Source organism: Spermophilus citellus (assembly GCF_964194105.1).
Source record: "Spermophilus citellus genome assembly, chromosome: 5".
Lineage (NCBI taxonomy): Eukaryota > Metazoa > Chordata > Mammalia > Rodentia > Sciuridae > Spermophilus > Spermophilus citellus.
In genome coordinates this window covers 141,856,335-141,880,015 of record NC_138186.1, presented here as the reverse complement: position 1 = coordinate 141,880,015, position 23,681 = coordinate 141,856,335, and the positions used below count along the sequence as shown (strand labels likewise).

The window sequence follows — 23,681 nt, the reverse complement described above, 5'->3', positions numbered from 1 at the left end:
GGATGTGGCTCAGTGGTCAAATGCCCCTGAATTAAATCCCCAGTACTAAATCATCATCATCATCATCATCATCATCTTGAATACAAGGACTTATACTGAACATTCTTCCATGGAATTTTCCATTTATTGCAACAATTCTTTGGGATAATTAGTGCTATTATTCACATTGTAGATAGAAAGGAACTGAGATTTAGGGGTCAAACATTACCCAAGTCCACAAAACTAAGTAGAAATGAAATTAGAACTAGAACTTGGGTGTACCTGACATAAGAATCCTTAAAATCTTACTGTTGTATGTGACAACATATTTGCCCCTTTCTTCTTATCACCCTCCAAAAAAAGAATACCAATTTTTTCAACTTTTTCTCACACTAAAGATCAGAAATTTTAAAGCACTTAGAACAACATGACATATAAAAGCAAGCACATGGTGCCAACACATTGTCAGCACTCAACCAATAGTTGTTCATTTGATTTATAATATCTAAAACAGAATCATATACCTCCATCCAGCTTTACCCTCCAAATCAGTTTCTCTAAGTTTTCATGCTTTTGTTAAGAATATCATCTACTACTACCCTCAGCTTAGGCCACATCACCTTAGACTTTACTGATTTTTACATAGTCTGTTCACTCAAATCTCCTCTAATTCTTGTTTGAGATAGTGCCTACCATTACATGACTACCACCACACATAGCCTAAGGTCTCATCTAGTTTCTAAATTACAATAGATTTGATGAACTGTTTATTACCTTTATACAAACCCTTTAATTAATTCATTGTCTTTAGATGGAAGTACATATTCTTTGATCAGAATCTGGCCCCTGCATCTCTACACTGTAACTCACTCAGTTTCAAACTACCTCACTCATTATTCCCTGAATATATATTTACATTTTCCTAAGTAAAATATGAACAAAAATATATAAAAATGAGCTCATCTTCACTTACTAATTATAACATATTTATAATTAAATATGTATTAACTAAAACCTTGAAGTAACAAGTTTTGATTCGATAGGCAGAGATAAAGCTAAAAGAGATATAACATTCAATGTTAATAAGAATATAAGAAAAGAAGCATTCTCGTTGGCAACAAAAATTACTTCAGTATTTGGAGAGCAGCATCTCTATCAAAAAGACAAACCCGAATCGCGCCCGCAATGTTGGCGCTGCGTTGCGGCTCCCGCCTGTCTGGCCTGCTCCCGGTCCCTCGCTCCGCGCCGCTGCGCCTCTCGGCGGCCCGCACCTGCAGCAGTGGCGGCGCCCACAACCCACCCTCTTCCTCCCCCTTGTGTACCTGGATGTCGGCGCCGATGGGCAGCCACTCGGCCGCGTGGTGCTGGAGCTGAAAGCAGATGTTGTACCCAAAACAGCAGAGAACTTCAGAGCCCTGTGCACTGGTGAGAAGGGCTTCGGCTACAAAGGCTCGACCTTCCACAGGGTGATTCCTTCCTTCATGGGCCAGGCAGGTGACTTCACCAACCACCATGGCACTGGGGGCAAGTCCATCCACGGGAGCCGCCTTCCTGACGAGAACTTCACGCTGAAGCATGTAGGGCCAGGTGTTCTGTCCATGGCAAATGCAGGCCCCAACACCAATGGCTCCCAGTTCTTCATTTGTACCATAAAGACAGACTGGCTGGATGGCAAGCATGTTGTGTTCGGCCACGTCAAAGAGGGCATGGACGTTGTGAAGAAATTTGAATCTTTTGGTTCTAAGAGTGGGAAGACATCCAAGAAGATTGTCATCACAGACTGTGGCCAGCTAAGCTAACCCGCAGCCAAGGTGCTGGGACGGCAGCTAGGACTTGCCCAGGTTACTGCCCAGGGCTCTTAGTGGAGGTGCCCCAAAGAGCTGCCAGTGCTGGCTCCACTGTCATTGTGTGTGAGCTTGAGGAAGGCTTGGGGACACGCCCCTCCGCAGGACCCCAGGGCACTCTCCTGATGTTCCCCCCTCACGACCCCATTTCTGGGCATCTCATATGACATCAGGCCACACACCCCTCATCAAGCATTGCTGATGATCGCCCAGCCCAAGTTCATCTGTGTCATGGGTGGTGGTGACAGGTCAGCGTCCAGTGAAGGTTTCTACCTTATCCTTGACCTGGGGGACAGCAACTTGCTGCAAAAGGGCTGTGATACCTGTTCAGTGTTGTCTTCCTAATTGTAATAATTTTATAAAATTGCCTAGAAATGAAGCTGTGACACTATAACATGCTGTGATGTGACTGAGTTGGTGGCACAGGACTCAGAACCTGAGAGCCTGACCTTTGAGACATAACTCAGGGCTTTTGTAGAAGCTCCCAAGATGCCTTTCCTTCCATCACTGTGAATCCCATTGGTTTGCTGCTCTCATTTTTGAGGAGGGTCTGCGGGTGGAAGCAGGTGACTCTGGGAACAAACCTATTGCTAGCTGTGCCAAGTCAATGTGAATCACTGTGTCAAAAATGGAAGTGGCTTGTAAGTGCCCTGTCCTCAGGAGGAAAGTATTTCCTGGTGGGCTTTGCTTTTTATGTGTGTTGAATAAATTGAAACTACTGATGATGTATATAAAAGATTTCTAGAACATTCAGTGTTCACCTTAAATGTGATAATAAATCCTATTTTCTACAAAAAAAAAAAAAGACAAACAAAAAGTACAAGTACAAGATGTTCTTAGAAATAAGAAAGCCAGGCTTAGTGGCACAGGCCTGTCATCACAGTGACTCAGAGGGTTGAGGCAGGAGGATCACAGGTTGAAGGTCAGCCTCACTCAGCAACTCAGCAAGCCTTGTCTCAAAATAAAAAGGGCTCAGGATGTAGCTCAGATGTGAAGCATCGCTGGGTTTAAGCCCCAGTACCCCCACAAAAAAATCAGTATGTTCTTGCAAATTAAAATATTAATATTAAAAAATCTTCAGAATAATAAAATTAAATATGCAATAGAAAATATAAGAGAAAATGAGACATGGTTTACTTGCAGATGTCCAACTTTAGAGAGCACAGAATAAACAGGAAAAGGTGATAATAATAAATAAAAATAGAAGAAATCTCCTGCAGCTAAAATGCTTCTTACATGGAAGCCAGCAAATTGAAAACATCCATGCCGACACAGTGGCGCATCTCTGTAATCCCAGCAGCTCAGGAGGCTGACACAGGAGGATCACAAGTTCAAAGCCAGGCTCAGCAAAAGTGAGGTGCCAAGCAAATCAGTGAGACACTGTCTCTAAATAAAATACAAAATAGGGCTGAAGATGTGGCTCGGTGGTCGAGTGCCCATGAGTTGAATCCACGGTACAACAACAACAACAAATTTAAAGCATCCATGATGTATCTGATTCAATAGCTAAAAGAAAGACATAGGCTGAGATATATCATTATAAAACTTCAAAACTATAAATATAAAACATACAAATATAATTTATAAATAAGTTGTCCAGTGTGGAGATAAAAACAAATTCCCTAAAAAAAAAAAAAAAAAAAAAAACAGACTATCATCAGAATTACCAGCAGTACTAGATATCAGGGAAAATCATGAAAGGATGTTTTCAAAACTTTGAGGGAAAATAATTTTTCACCCAGCAAAGTCATTCACCAAATATGAGAGCTGGAAAAAAATCAATATCTTCTGACATGTAAGTAATGAGTAAGTTCAGTTATCATAGTGCTTTCTGATGAAATTTCTTTAGAATTGATGTAACATATTCATCAAAAGGAGGGAATACACTAAGAAAGAGGAAAGTTCAAAAAAAAATGAATCCTCTTCAGAAGAGCAATAGTGAGTCCCAGGATGACAGCAGGGTGGATCAGGAAGTTGGAGAGCTCCAAGCAGGAACGAGGTGGCAAAAAGACCTACAATACCAGGGACTCCTGACAGGAAGTTCTAATAAAATTTAAAATCCAAGAAAGATAGATGATGCAAGAGAAAAAAATTAGAAACTACAAGAAAAAAAAACAGATATAAAAGAAAGGAAATACAAATATAATGCATTCCTGACATTATATTTCAACAATACTTACAGGATCATAATAGTGTTAACACTCTGTTGAATTTTGTACTTTAGAATCAACTTACAGAGAAAGTATGAAAGTCTTGTGGCTGTAGAGTAGAATGCAGTGGTGTGAACCTCATTAAAAGTGAAAGGTCAAGAGGACTGGGGATGTGGCTTTGTTGTCTGGAGGTAGAAAGGAAAGAAGGGAAAGTAGAACTGACCAGATAAGCAGGGAGGCTGCTCCTGTAGCACAGAGTGGAAAGAAAAGACACTCTCCACAGTTGGAAAAACGAGAGGTCGAGGTAGCATAAAACTGAAAATGGCAGGAACTAAAGTGATTCTATAGAAGACAGATTTTCTTATTAAAACAAATTGCAAGATCAGGATATAGGAGAGCTTGGTAAAAATGAGCTAAATCTTCATCTATCATTGCAAGAAGCCAATAAAGAGCCTTCACAATTGGTAAATCTAGGAATACAAAAGATAAGAATATTTTGAGGATACCTTAGTGGTATGCTGGTTGTGTGACAGCTAAGATAAACCACTGTGCATCATTTACTTCATCTATAAAATGAGAATAATAGCGGTACATGTTCATTTTGTGTGGCCTCTTCATGTTTATTAGGAACATTAAATAAGTCAATATATGTAAGTCACTTATAATGTGGTCTGGTGCATTATGAGTGCCACATACAAATAATATATATATATATATATATATATATATATATATATCAATGTCTTTTGATGAGTGATATGGTGGAGATGGGAAAAGCAGTTACAGGGCTCTTAATTTTCATTAGTCACCTTTCTTATTATTTTTTGTTCTAACAAAAGATATGTGTTGCTTTGATTACCAAAAAAAAAAACTTTTTAAAAAATATTGAAAAGAGTCAATTCCAAAACCTAGAGATGCCAAATTTACATTTATCCCACATTTTTTCTTTTTGGTGTTCCCAGCTTCACCCAGGTCTTCACACATCATGCCTGCTGGGGAAGTATTCCACTACTGAGCTACTTCCCCAGCCCCATCCCATGAGTTTTTAAGCTCTGCTATAGAACTAATTTAAAAATCTACATAAAGTAAAATTGAATTAAAGCATTAAACATGAGTGCTATTAAATTAAAAAAAATAATTTACTATAAATCTCTTTAATTAAATTGATCAATTTAATTAAACTTGAAATTTTTAATATAAATTTATTTTGGAATAAAATTTTATTTGTTAAAGTTCCAAAGATAACACAAAGTGTTCCTAAATATTCTCCATCCTGTTTCCCCTTATGTTATTTTTTACGGTGCCAAGATATATTTGTTAATACCAAAAGACCAACATTTGTTCACTACTATTAAATAAACTACAGCTTCATTCACATTTTATGTTTTCTAACTTCAATATATCTTATTGTATTCTAAGATCCAAGTCAGAATATCACACTACCTATAGTAATTTTGTTTCCTGAGTCGCCTTCATTTTGTGCCAGTTTCTCTGTTTCCCTTAGTATTTTTTCTTGATGTTGGCAGGCTTGGGGAAGACTGGTCTTGTCATTTCTAAAGCATCTTTGAAGTTTAGTTTGCCTGTTTTTAATACTCAATGGATTCATGCCTATAAAAACAGAATTTCAGACATTTTATTGATTTCTGTAACATAGTTATTAATGTAAATAAAACATTAAATATTATAATGTGCTGTACTTGTTTCCTAACATCTCAGAAGGGACCATGTGTTTTTAATTTAAGAGAATAATTTTTAAATGTATTTAATGATATAACAACCATAATATAGAAATATTCTGAACTTCCAATATCCTAGTGAATCATTTAAATAAATAGGAGAAATCATATGCCTTTAACATCTGTATACTTTTTTGTAAAATTATACCTTCAAGAGAAGCACTTGCTATGTGTTCATATTTTATCTTTTTTTAGTATTTCATTCCAGTTTTATTGTAGAATGATATTACATTGTAAGTATATATCACAGTTTCCTTTTAAAAAATGTTATGAGCTTATTATAAATATAAATAATAGGCCATTGTGTATAGTCGTACCTGAAGTGAACAGTATTTAGTCAGTTTCATTATTTTTTATTTAAAAAAATAACATTAAGGAAGGGAAGAAAATCTGATCTTAGGAAATGCAACACTCTAAAATACATTCAATAACATAGTTTTTCTAATAATGAGAAATTCTAATGGAAATTAAGAAATTAATCATATTAAAGGACACTAGGGGCCTAGAGAAAGTGGAAACTAGGAAATTAATCACATTCAATGCCATTTGGGATCTTTGAAAATCAGGTTCAGGTTTCTAGTAGACATTTCTCTTAGAGGTGGTCTTTTTCTTCTTGTATTTACAGATCACAGAAGTAACAAATAATGAACACTAGAGGGAGCTAGAGGCACAGGCCAGAGGATAAATGTCAGCAACTATGTTTGGGGAATAGCCTTAAAGGAATGAATCAGGAAGATCAAAATTAAAAAGGCGTTATTTATTTTTTCTATCGCTCATAATATAAGAAAGAAATAAAAATAAGTATCCATAAAAATGTATTATGAGTACCATAAAAAAATACAAAAATTTTTCTTGGGATATGTCATGAAAAATGTTTATAAGGAAATAAGCTTTGTGACGGATCTTGGAGAATGGTAAAAGATCAGTAAATATAAACGCAGAGGTCAAGATGAATAACACTGAGGCAGGAAGAAATAATTGTGCTGAAGCGAGAGATAAATATGAAAGAGTATCTGGAAATTGTGTACCTTGTCAGATGATAAAGATTCCTTCCCTACAATAGATTCCTTCCCTACAATATTCATAACACACTCTGTCTTTTGGTAAACCTCTTTTACCCTTCTGTAGACTTGAAGAGGAAGATTGAAAACTGCAATTACCAATCTTCACTCTGCTTCTTTTATCATTTATAAAAAATTAAAATTGTACTAATTCATAGGGGTATAATGAAATTAAGCAAGTTAATAAAGACAGAGAATTTGTAACTGTTCCTGGAGCATATTAAATACTATAAAGATGCTTCTTCTTGTTGATGCCATTGTTGGTTATTTGGTATCCATTCAAATACTCTGTTCTTTCCATGAAGAGTTTTCTAATCTCTCCAATCCACTCTGATCTTTCATTTCACTGTACTCAAATTCAATTTTACCTAGATAATATTTAATATTTCTCCAATTATTTTGTATGTCTTCATGTTGTGCCTTCACTAGCTCATATTTTTCTTGGAAGGGACCATCAAATACTGGATACTCATTTGATGTGTTGTGGAATCAATAAAATTGAGGTCAGCTAATGGACAGTGAAAGAATGTCGTACATATCTTAAAAATGAAAAAGTGAATAGCATGAGATGTAATTACCCATTAGCTAACGGAAAGTGAACATTATAAATAAGCTCAGGAGACAACTGAGCAAACATGCTCAAATAAACACAGCATTTTACTATTTCAACATTATTCAGTAGTATCAGGGAATATTTATTTGACATCTACAATTTCCTATACATTTACTCACAATAAATTTGAAAATAAATTTATTTAGAATTTTACAACAATCTTAGAGGGTTTTGTAAATGATTGAGGTTCATAGAGTACATTTTTGTTAATAGTGATAAAGTTAAGATTTAAATCTATGTTTACCAAACTTCAAGTATGTACTGTTTTGCCTATTACATCTTCTACTGATATAAATAATTAGGAGAAAAATAATTTTCGTTTTTTAGATTAAGATGGCATATAATTATAGTGAACAAATAAAATGAAAACAAGAAAAATAAAAATGAAGTAGGAAGGATGGATATGATCAAAACATGTATATGAGTTTATGAAAACGTCACAGTGAAACCCTCCATTTATACAATTAATGTGAGTTTATAAATAATGTTTACAAATAATGTATTACATAAAAATCTGCTCTTTTTGTTTATCATTTTCCAACAAATGTTTATTAAGCACTTATACTGTTCCAAGCACACTTCTAGAATTTGGGATTTACATCTGTGAAAAAACAAAGATCCCTATCCTTGAAAGAAATTACGAGTATGTGGGATGGGACATTGAGATAGTTGTAGTATTGAATAGGTTGATCAAGATAGGCCTTATGGAAAATATTACATTTGAGCGAAGACTAAGGGGATTTTTATCTCTAGGAAATACAGGAAATAGTATTCCAGATGGAGGAAGCTGTCATTAAAAATTTCTAGGGAAATATGCTCCTGACATGTTTAAGAACAATAAAGAGTCCACTCTATCTGGACAGAAATGAGAGTAGTAAGAGAGAAGCTGGAGGGGTGAGGGTACAGGTCATGGGGAGACAAATCAGGTAGGCTCTTATGGGCATTAAAAGTTGTTTCTTGGAGGCAAATGAGGACCTTTTGCAGAGTGAGCATAGGAGTGACATCTTCTGATGTACAGTTTCAGTTTAAAGTAAATAACATAAAGTCATAGAATTATTTATTTAATTCAAAAGCAGGAAGCTAGCAAAGAGGAAAAATTGGTTTCACCTCTAAAACACCCAGGTAAATTTTTTTTCTTAGGTTATCAAGGACTTTTTATTGCATATTCATTAAACTCTTTTTAAATTAATGACAAATATCACACAGATAATTCTAATTTTAATAAAGGTAAATAATTCTTGGCTCACCTAGGGCAAGAATAATACTTTAATATCTAATCACTATTTTTTTGTTATTAAATACAAATATTAATAATAATTTAAAATGTGTATTAATTTATCCAGTCATTATAAATCAACTGTCATAATAAAATATTTTGGTTAAACTTGTTCTAATATGCATAATAGTTGGGCTTTGGGGACGTCTGGAGAATTTGGTGTAGTTTGAAATCATGAACCTCCTGCAGAGCATACATGAGCAGTCTTAACTACAGAAGTTTCTAGTAATAACAGTGTGCAAGGGAGAGAGAGAGAACAGGAAGAACCAGGACTAAAACTGGCTACAGACCAGATGGGAGTGAACACTGGCAGATCCGGTGTTCGCTGTGTATGGCGAACTTCTCTACTGAGGACAGCACTGACAGATAACCCAAGGCAGGGAAGCCAAATAGGCTGCTACATTGTTCACCTACTATATTAGTGTGCTAGAGTTACTAGGTGGATTAAACAACTCAAATCTGTGCTCACAATTCTGGAGATTAAAATCCAAGATCAAGGTGTTGGCAAGTCTGGTTTCCTCTAAGGCACCTTTTGTTGGCTTCCAACTAGCTGTCTTTTCCTTATGTTCTCACATAGTCACCCCTTGCTCTGTGTGTTGTCTGTATTGTATGCTCTTCCAGTCATATTGGATTCAATCCATCCACATGTCCTACTGATATAAATAAATTGGAGAAAAATAATTTTCACTTTTTAGATTAAGATGGCATATAATTATAGAGTGAACAAATAAAATGAAAACAAGAAAAATAAAAATGAAGTAGGAAGGGTGGATATGACCGTAAAGGACCTCATCTCCAAGTATGGTCACATTTTGAAGCACCAGGGTGAAGATTTCAACATATGAATTTTTATGGAGCATGAATCAGCCTATAACACCTTGCATCAAGATCCAAATGATCTATCTGGTTGAAACAAGACTCAGGTCTGGAGTACTCAGTTACCTAATTAAGCTCTAGGTAAAACAGGAGACCCAAAATAGGTTTTTGTTTGTTTGTGGGAGTAGCATATTTGTTATTGCAGATTTTGGTAATTAAAAAAATGTCAAAACAGTTATCCTGGAAAAAGCAGAATTTTGTTGTACTTTCTTGTATTTATTATAATAGTCATAATTTTTTTTAGATTCTTAAGAAGCATTTAATTAATTTTTCTTTATAAAAAGTCTAGGAGAAATTGGAGTAGAAGTCACCTTCCTGTCTGTGACCAGATGGAAGCCTTTATCAGAAATCAGCAGCAAATACCTCATGCCACGGTCGACCAATAAACGCATTTCCATGAAAACCAGGAACAAGACAGGGCAACATTTTTACAAGAATTCTGGAGATTTTAGACAATGGAATAAGGCAAGAAATTATAATAAGTTCCGTAAGTGTAACCACGTCAACGACCCAGTGCCAGGCACTGTCCTGAGTTCATTACATGAGATGGAGAAACTAGAGCACAGAGAGGCACAGCAACTCTCCCAAAGTCACACAGCTTCTGAATGACAAAGCTAGGATTTGAATCCAAGAGATCTGGTTCCAGGACACGGATGTTCCTGACTTAGGAGACGTTGTCTCTCAGGTGTTGGAAGAGAATAGAAAACTTATCACTTTTTGTAGATGATGTAGAAACCCGGTACCAGACGATCTCGCGCAGGCTACCGTCCGTCTTGAAATTACACTTCAAGGTCACCGCGTCCCCAGCCACCACAGGGGGCAGAGGCTCAATGTTAAGGGTCAGGTAGCCGCGCGCCAGGTCCAGGATCGCGGCGAGCAGCAGGCAGACGCCGCCGCGGAGGCTCCGGGCGGCTCGCATGGTGCCCGGGAGCTGGCGGCGGTGGCGGCGGCGGCGGCGGGTCCCTTCGCCATGGGCTCAGGCGCGCTCCTGTTTCCAGCCGCCGGCCAGGCGGTGGCGGGCAGTGGCGGGGCGCCGCGACCCTCTCGCCGGCGGCGTCCTCCTCGGGGCGCGCAGAGGCTCCGGGTCCTCGCCGCGCACGGCGCCCACCGTGGCCCGGAGTCCGATCGGCGGCGGCAGCGCCGGAGTTTGGAGCCGAATCCAATAGTCTTAATTTTTAACTGGCCCCTAAAGTCAGTCTGCCTGTGACAAACCATGTGTAAGAGCTAAGAGAGCAGCCAAGCCAAGTGGGTATACACTGGTGGCCCAAATCTGCACCAAATCAGAAAACTGCAGCCCAGTTATAGGCTTGAGAAGAGAAAGAGAAGCAAAGGGAAGGCTACCACTTTGGACTGGGGATGGCAAGCACTTATTCCAGACACATCAGACTTGAGACACCAGGTTTCATCCATCATAGAATAGGCCCATCATAAGATAAATCCTAAACAACATAGTGGAAAGACATAGGCTTCAAAGTGGAAATATTTTGCACGCTTCCAGTATCCTCTCATATGTACATACATATTTCCATACGTAAACATGCTGATTTGTGAGCCTGTGGGAATGTGACCAAAATTCTCTGGATCTCAATGCCCGTAAGTATCTCCATAAATATTAGCTGCTTTTCTCCTCTTGCAGTTGAGTAAGTCTACAGGAGATAGTTACCATAAATTATTAATTGAACTAGTGAAAAATAAAGCATAAAGAAATTAGTCCAAAACAGATATAGAATATATCTTCAGCTACCAATTCCCAAAAAGTTACAAGTAAGATTTAGTTTCCTGATGTTGCATTAACGGTTATGAAAATACCAAAGAATAAAGGTATTTTCTTTCATTTATATCCAATGGTGAAATCTCCCCTGAGCACCAAATATTAGATTATTTTGTCAAGCTTAAATATTTGCTATTGCCATAGAAGCATGATGTTGACATTTCTGGTTGCTAGGAGCATCATAGCCTTGGATGCATATACAATAGCTTTCTCTTGGCTCAAATAGGGGAATTTTTTTTAATCAGTGTTACTTTCTTTTTGTATGCTGGTAATAATGGAAAATATAGATTTGCTATGTAAATCATTCATGAAGATCTGAATTCACTAATCCAAAGAAATAAAAGCACCAATATTTAAGGATTTAAGCTTGAGATTTCTTTCTTTCAGCCAGTCTTTCTTTCTTTCCTTCCTTCCTTCCTTCCTTCCTTCCTTCCTTCCTTCCTTCCTTCCTTCCTTCTCTCTCTCCCTCCCTCCCTCCCTCCTTTCCTTCCTTCCTTCCTACCTTCTTTACCCTCTTTCTTTCTCTCTCCCTTTTTTTTTTTTTCAGGATCTTTAAGTGTAAATAAATGCTGGGCATGATAGTACATGCCTGTACCCTAGCATCTGGGGAGGCTGAGGTAGTAAGAGGATCACAAGTTCAAAGCCAGCCTCAGCAACTTAGTGAGGCCTTAAGCAATTTAGGGAGACCCTATCTCAAAATAAAAAATACAAAGGGCTAGGGATGTGGTTCAGGGGTTAAGTGCCCCTGGATTTAATCCCCGGTGGAGGGGGGTGTGTAAATAATTAAATAAATAAGCTCCTTGAAATGAAACAAATGTCCATCAGTAGCCTGGATATATTCTGCTCTAAACACATTGTGGAGCACCATGATATTATTAAAAAGAGTAAATTATAATTGTGCCAATTGAAATAATTTTCACCAAGTGTTGTCAAAATGAGAAAAGCAAAATTCATCAAATTATATATATCAATGTTCATGGTAACACCATTTATAACAGCCAAAAGATGGAAGCAACTAGCATGTCCATTGACAGATAAAAGGATAACAAAATTCAGTGGTGTGTGTGTGTGTGTGTGTGTGTGTACATATAGGATTCTACCTTATAAAGAAAGAAAATTATAAAACATGCTACAACATGGTTGAATCTTGGGGACATTATGGCAAGTGAAATAAGCTATTCTCCAAAATGAATACTGTATGAACAGATATATATGAGATACAGATATATGTGAGTAATCTAATTTATAAAGTCAGAAAGTAAATGGTGGTTTCCAGAGACTGGGGGAGTGGAGAAATGGTAGTTGTCATGAGAATACAGTTTTACATTTATAATATTAAAAGAGTTTTGGAGATTGTTTACACAACAATATGAATGTACTGAACTACTAAATTGAACACTTAAAAATAATTAACATAGCCAGGCCTAGTGGTGCAAGTCTGTACTTTCAGTGATTTGGAAGGTTGAGTCAGGAAGATCATAAATTCAAGGATAGACCCAGCAATTTAGCAAGGTCCTAAGCAACTTAGACTCTCTATCAAAATAAAAAAAAACTAAAAAGCTGGCAATGTGGCTCATTGGTTAAGTACCCCTGGGTTCAATCCCCAGTACCAAAAAAAAAAAAAAAAAAAAAAGTTAACATAGTGAACTTTATACAATATATATTTTACCACAATTAAAAGTAAATATAGATTTTTTTTTTTAGGCAAGTGCAGTGATACACATTTGTGGTCCTAGCTACTCTGTAAGAGTAGACAGGAAGATCACTTAAGGTCAGATATTCAAGACCAATCTATGTAACATAGTAAGACTCCACCTCAGAAAAAAAAATGTTAAATACCTTTGTATAAAAATAATCCACAAAACCATCTACATGTATGTGAATATATATGTCTGTATATATACATATATGTGTGTGTGTGTGTGTGTGTGTGTGTGTGTGTATATATATATATATATATATATATATATATATCTGGTATTAGATTACCAATTATGTCAAAGTTGAAAGGATGCCACCAGGTGTCAAATGAGGTAATTTGTACAAATGTTTGGTAGGTTGTTCCAGTAGATCAAGAAAATAAATGGTATAGAACTTATACGGAGGAAATGGGAGTTCTTCACAGAGTGATGTTAGGAGGTCTTTATCCTAAGAGATTGGAAATATATCTTGGAATATATCCTTAACCACTAATATCTGAAAGGTGCCATGCAATTAAACCTACAATCCAGCACTGAAATTCAGTTTTCCATCTAACTGAACTCATAGTTCAATGTAAGGATCTGTTTTGTTGCTTCAATCTGGAGAATTTTGCCAGATTTACATTCTTGATGACTAAGCTAAGCCAATTTGACTATTTCAGTGATTGGATTTTTTGTAGTCCCAAAGAATCAGAATTAGTGAAAGTCGACTCATTTTCTTTTCACAACGGTACCATCAAGTAGAAGAACTAAGAATCAGTTGCTATTCTGCCACGGTTACAAAGATACGTTACCAAAAATATGCAAAAAGCTAGTCCCCCATTCTATAAACCAGGTGAAGTACACTGATGTTGCAATGTTCCAACATTAGGTCTCAGCAAATGTTCAAGAGAGTTGGTAAAATCTAGATGTATTACTTTCATACTCTAGAGCAGTTCTCTGCCTAGAACCCAGGATTTTAGAAGGCCTTGAATATCCTAATGCATATACTCATTAAGAATCAAATAGGCGGAGGTGGTCTCCTGGAGTAAAAATTGGTGTGCCTAGAAGCATATTTTAAAGGTGGTTGCTCTTCAGAACATCTTTCATCATATGGTCTGATCATCTTTATAACACCATGGCAGCGATAGCATTCAAATGGATGATATCAAAGAGAATTCTCTGGAAGCATTTATTTCCAGTTCAAAACAGTGCTTTTTCTGGTGTTTGTCATAAGTCCACATTTTCTTCTCTTCCAGATGCCTATAATTGCAAAGTAGAGCTTGCTTTGACATCTGATGGCAGGACATTAGTATGGTGTCCTATTCTGTGGATATCCCATGTGAACATACACAACCTATTTCTCAACCAGATCCTGTGCACAGTAATGAAGAAACACATGATCAAGTGCTAAAAACCAGATTAGAAGAAAAAGATGAACACCTTGAGCAAGGACCCATGATAGAAAAATTTAGCAAAATGTTCTTTACTACTAAACATCGTTGGTATCCTCATGGACAGTATCATAGATGTCATAAGAATCTGAACCAAAAGACAGATGATATTGAGACTCCTGGGAGAATCAAAGAAAAATGTTATCTGGTGTCTCATTTGCCATTTGAGAAAATGCAATCTAGCGTATTCACTAATATGTTATTTGGTAATATAATAAAATGTCTTTTCATATATTAAAAAAAAGAAAGAAATATGCCCCTCTATCACTTGGGATCTAGCACCCAGTGTTGGCATCCTACAGTTCTTAACATCACTCTATCTCCTATGCCTTTGAAATACAAGATTTTAGGTTACTCTACTTTCTATCCATGCCAGAGACAGAACTGTTTCAGAGTAAAAGAGAGTTTATTTTTTGAAGCATTTAATCCATTTGATTTTCTTTCAAAATATTAAATTTAAAATATGATATTTATGTGAATAGTTTTTAAAATTTAAAATTTATTAAATATAATTTATTGAATTTTAATTTTGTAACAATTCTGAATATAACTTAAATTATGAACATACCTAATTTTTCAACATTCAACATTTATTTTTAATAATTTTAGAAAATAGATTGGTTTTTAAATACATTTGTGCTTTTTACCCTTTAAGTGACTTGTACGCTGGATTCAAAGGGACCAATGGGACACCTGTTACTGTGCTAGGCGGGAAACAACTCCTTTTTCCCTATAAAAGATCTGTACCCCAAAGCCCGGTGTGCCAGTTCACCAAAGCTTCGGCTGAGGTTTTGCTGTGCACCCGCAGGCGCCTGTGTATTAATAAACTTGCCTCTTGCTTTTGCAGCCAGTGTGACGCTAGTTCTCTTTTGGACGGGGGATTTGAGGGTCTGGGGGGTCTTTCACTTTGAGTGCAATTACATTTTTGATCAATAACATCAATAACATCCATACAACACAGATTATGTAACAATTTTGATGATGACAGCCTAATCAGTGACTTTGTTGAAATAAAATCAAGAAAAAATAATTATATGGAATAAACATGATTTAATAATTATGTCTTTATTCATTAATGATTTTAAACATCACTGTTCCATTAACAGAATACCAGACAATAATAATTAAATTTGATCTTCTTGGATATTTTACCAAACATGTCTTTTTTCTTTTTCTTTTTTGTGCTGGTGATCAAACCCAAAGACCCATGCTACCAGCATTCACTCTACCACATCCCTAACCTATTATGTCTTATGAAAACTATGGCAAAACAAATTGTAGGAGAGCCTCCATTTTTACTTTCGCCCCAGAGCACCCAAATGCTTTGATTAAGAGGATAAGAATCCTAAGGTCAGGGACAAGGGCACCTTCAGAAGAAGGGTGTTATTGCTCAAGTATCAGGATTCCCAGTTTAGTCCAAAGTGGAGGTGTACACAGTTTTTAGTAAACACAAATATCCTGAACTTCACTCATTTCACACACAAATTCATTTTCACATATATTATTCTAATTAACAAAACTTTGATGCTGATTTAAAAAAAAAAAAAGAAAGAATGCTTTCAGAGAGTAGGAATTTGTTACATCTTTCAAATGCTAACCAAATGCCTCTGGAGTGTGTATTCTTAATTAGAGTATTTTAACCATTAACTATCCCCAGGGTGCAAATTACAATTAAGGGTCACACTACATATTACTGTTTAAGTAGGAGTATTTTAGAGTAAACTATAGCAAATCTAACAATCACCACGTATAAGGGCTTTATAAAGCAAGAGTTCTGTCATTAATTTGCAAGTCTTTAATGTGTCCCAGGGAGTCCTTGATTCAGACTTTGATCTAAAAGGTCAGAAGTCATTCAGTTCTATCCTGGCCTTTTCAAGGAAAAGGAAGCTTGACTAAATGGATGGTTAGCACTTATCTGTGTATTCATTGATTTATTCAACTAATACTTATTGAGTTTAATGTATACAAAACACTGTGATAGCTTTGTAGGTGAATGGATGTAATTATGACAGTCTTTATATTAAAAGTATTTTCATAGTCCAGTATAAAAAGGCACATACATTTCAATATGATGTAATAAGTGCTATAATAAAGATCACCAAGGAAGATTTCACCAAAGAGATGAGATCTGCATGCAACTGACCTTGAACGTTAAGGAGGAATTTAGGGTATAATGGGGAACCAGAAAGGCTCTCCAGGAGAGGCAACAGTGGTGGAAATATACAGAGGTGTGAAAGAATGTGACTTGTAAAATAACAGCGGTGAAGCAGTCAGGTGTGGCTCAGGCTAAGGTGTGAAGAGTGCTGGACCATGACTCCAATAGTAGGTAGTATCAGAACACTGAAGGTCTTTCATGCCATCTTAAAGGTTTAGACTTAGTTCTGGAAATTATGGGAAGCCACTGAATGACTTCAACGAGAAGATAAGGTTTTCAGATTTGTGTTTTAGAAAGGTATCTGTAGGATTGTGGAGAAAAATGTCAGTTCGTTGAGTTTCACTCTGTGAAGTGAGTATAAGAGGTATTTTCACTCACATTTGATGTAAGAGGCACTAGATCTGGTAAATACCATTCCAAAATGGAGAAAAATCAACACATTGTTCAGAAAGGAATGTAGGTAGAAACCTCTGTGTAGTTCATCTTTGGCTTCAGTCTTCTTATCCTTGAAAATAATTATTAATCACTAAGTCAGGTTACACTGTTGATACCAGATTTTTGCATAATTGATTGGATGAGAATCTGAATCAGGTACTCTGAAGCTTCAATTTCAATGATTGGATGGTTGTGGGGATTGAATAAGAGCTGTAAAGCCCTTGTCATATATAAAAGCTAATCAAAAATCCTTTATTACTTGTATCCCTTCATACATCTGATTTTGTTTCAGCGAATAAGCCAGTGCTGAACACAAAGTCAGTATTCAATCAATATGTGCTCATTGGAAATTATGTACATTTTTTAAAATAGACTATTTTACATATACCTAGGTAGGAAACTAATTCTATAGTGAATTATCTTTATTTGCAAATCTTATTTTTTGCTGACTATTGTAAAAGCTAAAAGTTTAATTTTGCACAATTCTTCATACTTTCAAAGAATTTTTCAGCTATATTATTAGGGAAACTATGGGAAAATATATTCTTATCTCCAAGGAAGAAATGGGAAAAAACCTTTGCAGATACATTAAAGAATTCTTCCAAATGACACAGTACCAGTGTAATTTAACATACATTAAAGTGTCCCTGAAGCTGAACCCAAACTCAGACTTACTTTTTCCTTGCCCAATAATTTTTTCCATATGCCAAACTATTTCGGGTAAATAAAAATGTACCTACAGTGTACCTGAAGAAACAATTAATTTGACTAAAATAATATAAAGTATTAGACAATGAGCTGGGCCTGATGGCACAGGCCTGTAAACCCAGCAGCTCCAGAGGCTGAGGCAGGAGAATAAAAGTTCTGCAATTTAGTGAGGCCCTTAGCAATTTCGGAAGACCCTACATCAAAATAATAATAATAATAATAATAATAATAATAATAATAATAATAGACTGGGGATGTGACTCAGTGGTTAAGTGCTCCTGGGTTTAATTCTGTTCCGCCTCCTAAACTCCCCCTCACTCTCCTTACCCCCTCCCCAGAAAAGAATTAGGCTAATTCATTTTAGGCTGGGCACAGAGTAGGCATTGATGTTTGCATAATTATAAACAACATGTAACAGCATGCCTATTACAGTGCCTGGTTTACAGTAATCCGTATATACAAAATAGTTATTGTTTAAATTCCTCTTTTCGATAAATATTTTAAAGGAGTCGCTTTCCCCTAATTAAACTTTAAGGATAAGGTTCATTACTTTAACAGTTTCTATTTGGGCCTAACACATCACATTGGAAAGCTGCCCTGTGCCTCACGTGATTTATCCCTTCCACTACCCAGATGCAAATTACACTTTGCTTGCTAAACTAAGGACTCAAAAGCCCCTGATGGCTTTTTGTAGCCCTTTCTGACACAGCCAGAGAATTCAATGCCCTTCCCAATAGAAACAACTAAGCGCCTTCTCCTAAGCTGGAGGTCCGCTACAGTGAAACCTCCCATATAAAAGGCAAATAAGGGGCTGGGGATGCGGCTCAAGCGGTAGCGCGCTCGCCTGGCGTGCGTGCGGCCGGGGTTCGATCCTCAGCACCACATACCAAAAAAGATGTTGTGTCCCCCGAGAACTAAAATATAAGATATTTCCCATTGTTTGTTTTGTGTATTTTCTGTTTTATTCAATTACTTTAGTAATTTCTATCAGGATGAATAAAAATGAATGAAATCCTTATTTTGAAATAGATCATCTTTATGATACAAAGTTTTATAAAAGTTTGGCTTATAGCCCATTATATCTATAAAAAAATATTAAAAATTCTCTCTCTCCTCTGTCACTCTCTTTAAAAAAAAAAAAAAGGCAAATAAGAAGGCAGCGTCCCCTTTAACTCCCGCCCATCACGCCGGCAGCATCCAGTCACTTTTCTCTGTGGCGCGGCCGGGGCCTAGGTCTGGCTCCGCAGAGGACCCGCGCGAGACCAGCGCGCATGGGCGGAGCACAGAGATTTGTCTGTCAGTGCGGTCGCCAGGCCTCCTAGCCTAGCTGAGCGCCCGGCAGGGCTGGGTGGGGGGCGGGGCCCCAGAGCTGCTGCGCCTGCGTGGTGGGCGTTCTCGGGGAGCAGTTGCTGCCACCGCCGCCGACGCCTCGGCCAGCACCGCCGCCGACGCCTCGGCCAGCACCGCCGCCGACGCCTCGGCCAGCACCGCCGCCGACGCCTCGGCCAGCACCGCCGCCGACGCCTCGGCCAGCACCGCCGCCGACGCCTCGGCCAGCACCGCCGCCGACGCCTCGGCCAGCACCGCCGCCGACGCCTCGGCCAGCACCGCCGCCGACGCCTCGGCCAGCACCGCCGCCGACGCCTCGGCCAGCACCGCCGCCGACGCCTCGGCCAGCACCGCCGCCGACGCCTCGGCCAGCACCGCCGCCGACGCCTCGGCCAGCACCGCCGCCGACGCCTCGGCCAGCACCGCCGCCGACGCCTCGGCCAGCACCGCCGCCGACGCCTCGGCCAGCACCGCCGCCGACGCCTCGGCCAGCACCGCCGCCGACGCCTCGGCCAGCACCGCCGCCGACGCCTCGGCCAGCACCGCCGCCGACGCCTCGGCCAGCACCGCCGCCGACGCCTCGGCCAGCACCGCCGCCGACGCCTCGGCCAGCACCGCCGCCGACGCCTCGGCCAGCACCGCCGCCGCGTTGGGGTGTAAAATTCGGAATTTCTGCGGCTGGTTAACGATGAAGCAGAGTTGGAACGTGCCGGCTTTCCTCAGCAAGCTGTGGACGTTTGTGGAGGAAACCCACACCAACGAGTTCATCGCCTAGAGCCAGGTATGGTCGGGGCACTGCGGCCTCCGAACGCCTCCTCCCGCTCCCTCCCGCGGGGTTGTCCCTCGCGGCCTGAGGCTCGAGGCTCCCTGCCAGGCGCGGGGCGGCTGTGCGGCACCGCGCGGCCTTTGCGTGCAGCCTCTAGAGGACCCCTGGTATTGGTCACGAGGGGAGCTGGGGCCCAGCCGCAATGCTCGCCGCGGGCCGCGGTGGGGGAGGGGCGGCCCGTAACGGTCCGGCCGGGTCGCGTTCCGAATCGGCCCGCACAGCCTAGGCAGAGGAGGTACCTAGGGCGCGGGAGCCACGTTATTGCACACTCATCCTCCATCCGGCTCCGGTAGGGATCGGGACCGGAGATCCAGGCCGGGCTCTTCGGCGCGGGGTTAGCTGGGGAAATCTGTACCCTAGGACCTGACCACACGCACACACCCCTCGCTTTGCATCTGGGACCTTTTATGAGGAGAGCTGTCGGGGGAGTAGACAGATGTTCAAACGCAGGCTATTGCTTATCAATCCCTAAAAAACAAATACCAAATGTCTTGTTTGATATAATGAGAGCAATCATGACTTTTTAAGACTGAATATTTCAATGTATATACTACATTTTGTTTATCTATTCAACTGTTGGACATTTTGGTTGTTTCTACCTTTTGGCTATTATAAATAATGCTATTGTGAGCTTCAAAGTTTATGCTTCTTTTTCTTCTTTTAAGTACATATCTATAACAGGAATTGCTGGATATTATAGTGATTGTTTTAATTTTTTGAGGATCTACTATACTCTTTCCATAGTAGCCACACTTTTATATTCCATTGGCAATTCACACGAGTTCAAATTTCTCCACATCTTCATCAATACTTATTTTTTGTTTTTTGCTCATGACCATCTTAATGGCTACGAAGTAGTAGGTATCTCATAGTGGTTTTGATTTTATTTCTAATGATTAGTGATATTGAGTGCCTTTTCATGTGCTTATTGACTATATTTATAAATGTTCTTTGGAGAAAGGTCTACTACAGTCCTTTGTTTTGTTTTGTTTTAGTTAGGTTGTTTGATTTTTGTTGTTGAATTGTAGGAGTTTTGTATGTATTGTGGATATTTATTAGATCCTCCTCCCTCAGCCTTCCTACTCTCTGGGATTACAGGCTTGGGCCCCCTCACCTGGCCACTGTTAACTTTCAGTGTTAATGTAGTAAACATATAGCTTCGAGTTTTGCAGTTGATTTGTAATCAGTGCATCTTAGTATAGTGTCTACTACAGATACTGATAAAATGTGTTTCCTTTTAATTTATCTTATTTATTTTATTGTTATACAAGATAGCAGAAATGGTCTATTTTTCTTATTTAATGGAAATGCTAATGATATAATGCAGTATTTGGTGTCAGGTAGATATCGAAAAATTTAATTGCAGTTTGGCACTTAATTGCAATTTGTTGTTGTTGTTGCCATTATCAGGAATAGAATTTTGATTTGAAGGTATCATGGAAGGACTGGTCAGGACAGATTTGGGATTCATATATATGAGTGTGCCAGAGAACCTTAACTAATTGACCTTTTCTGGTTTTCTTTAGAATGGCCAAAGTTTTCTGGTCTTGGATGAACAAAGATTTGCAAAAGAAATTCTTCCAAAATACTTCAAGCACAATAACATGGCAAGCTTTGTAAGGCAACTAAATATGTGTAAGTATGGACAGCAGTTTATTTGTTCTGCTAACCAATTACTGATTAAACCATTTTTTTTCTCATTAAGATAGATGATAAAGGAAAATTCCACACAAGCATTGTGACTTTTTGACTGTTGTCTAATTCCAGTGTGATTAAATTTTCAATTTTTTTCAGATGGTTTCCGTAAAGTAGTACATATTGACTCTGGAATAGTAAAGCAGGAAAGAGATGGTCCTGTTGAATTTCAGCATCCTTACTTCAAACAAGGCCAGGATGACTTGTTGGAGAACATTAAAAGGAAGGTGAGTTGTTGTTAACATTATTTAGCTAAGATTTTGACATGTATGATTGACCAATGAGCAATTTTAGCTATTGTAATGCAGAATGTACAGAAATTACACAGGTGTTCTTTGTTAGAATGAATCAGACCAATAAAATTTAATTAAATATTCTATCCTCCACCTTTCCCTGTGTTCATCTGTAGTGAGAGCTCATTCTTTATTTTCTTGATGAAAGGAAAATGCTTACAACATTCTGATTGAGGATGAAGAGTCATTATTATATTAGGAAGGTTCATTCCTGTGTTGACTGAAAAAAAGTCCTCACTGTAGGACTTTTTTTGTTGTTTACTGATATATATCCGTTGTACAGAATAAGTACTTTGTACATGGTAGGCATTAATTATTACATTTTTGAATGAATATCTTTTGCTGAAATAAGATATTTTTACTAAATCCATAAAAGGGCTGTAAACCATGAAAGAAAATGACCTGCCATGTAGCCATTACTGTATAAATTTAATTAAAAGTGGAATGTGGTAATAAAAAGGCTTGAGAAAATTACAGGGAATTTGGCAGAAGGAAAAGAAAAAAAACCCTAAGATATTACTGCTCATGGAAACTTAAAGAAATTTTTTTTTGTTTTGTTTTCTGATTATTTCTTGCTTTCTCTCTGGATGAGCTGTGAAGTGTATTCTTTTCCTAGAATTCCACCCTGGGCTTTTAGAACAAAATCTCCCTTTGAGTAGATCACAAAAAATTCTTATAATAGGGAAGCTTTGAATTATAATCATGGGTGTGCAGTGTATTTTTGATTTTCTAAATTTGCTTTTTGAAAGGTTTCGTCTTCAAAACCAGAAGAAAATAAAATTCGCCAGGAAGATTTAACAAAAATTATAAGTAGTGCTCAGAAGGTTCAAATAAAACAGGAAACAATTGAGTCCAGACTTTCAGAATTAAAAAGGTAAACCATTCTTCCAAATATAGTACTAATGTGTTGGGTGTTGGAGTTGTCTGGTGCATTGGTTCTTACTACTTTTGATTTGTAGTCATAGACTTAACTTTAATAACACGTTTTAATTGTGATGGTCAGGATCACGTATGAACCTAAGAACATCAAAACAATTTGATAAACAAATATTACTGAAGAAACAATAAATCTCTAGTGTAGGAAATACATTTCTACTTAGGTGTTCACAAACAAAAGAGGGCACACACAAAAAATCTTATGTACTACTCCTCCCCCCCCCCCTTTAAAATTCTTTCTTGAGTTCTATTAGGAAAAAGTAGGACACAAAAAGTAGGGAATAAAAGAACCCAAGAGATTTGCCCTACTTGATATTTGCTCTGCATAGGTGTGGGAGAATTTTATTTAAACCTTTTTCTCCAAAAAGATGCTTTGTTTTGTTTTATGACATTACTTGATAGGTTTTCCTAACTTACAAAAGTAATAAGTTTATATATATATATATATATATATATATATATATATATATATATATATATAGGGAGAGAAAGGTATTTTACTACTCTTAGTAAGCAGCTGAGATTTTTCCCTTTAATAGTTTCCAAGGGCTTGAGAGTAGTTCCTTGAAGTATTCTTCACCCATTTCAGTTATATTCCTAACTATATTTTAATAGTAACCTTGGGCTTTGGTTCTTTTTTTGAATAAATATAAATTTCTCCATTTTGCATATTTTATTTAATCACTGAGGATGTGTCTGTTCGCTATACTTTGACCTAATTCTTTGAATCTCAGTATAGCTCTTAAGGAAATAGATCCCCAGATCATCCTTTAAGTGTTAGAGGCAATGATCTCCTCCTTTAGTAGGCAGATAATAGCATCTTTAAAGGTGCGTCTGAAAAAATATAGCAGTTATTCAGTAAGTA

General features: G+C 38.0%; 1 protein-coding gene and 2 pseudogenes across 3 annotated transcripts in view; all 3 read left to right on the top strand.

Moving 5' to 3' along the window:
- Positions 1-1,157: 1,157 nt before the first annotated feature.
- On the top strand, positions 1,158-2,614 carry LOC308650020 (peptidyl-prolyl cis-trans isomerase F, mitochondrial-like; annotated as a pseudogene). Its single transcript has one exon. The product of its transcript is annotated as a peptidyl-prolyl cis-trans isomerase F, mitochondrial-like (transcript).
- Positions 2,615-14,123: 11,509 nt separating this feature from the next.
- Positions 14,124-16,335, top strand: LOC308649513 (large ribosomal subunit protein mL42-like; annotated as a pseudogene). Its single transcript has 2 exons — positions 14,124-14,623; positions 16,249-16,335. The product of its transcript is annotated as a large ribosomal subunit protein mL42-like (transcript).
- A 277-nt stretch (positions 16,336-16,612) lies between these two features.
- LOC308649512 (uncharacterized protein) overlaps positions 16,613-23,681 on the top strand; it is a gene marked incomplete at its 5' end in the record, with an annotated part of 523,997 nt that continues 516,928 nt past the window's right edge. The window contains 2 exons of the mRNA XM_081295046.1: positions 16,613-16,686; positions 19,487-19,847. Coding sequence (XP_081151172.1) covers positions 16,613-16,686; positions 19,487-19,841 — 429 coding nt within the window. The 3' untranslated portion in view covers positions 19,842-19,847. The remainder of the gene's footprint in view (positions 16,687-19,486; positions 19,848-23,681) is intronic.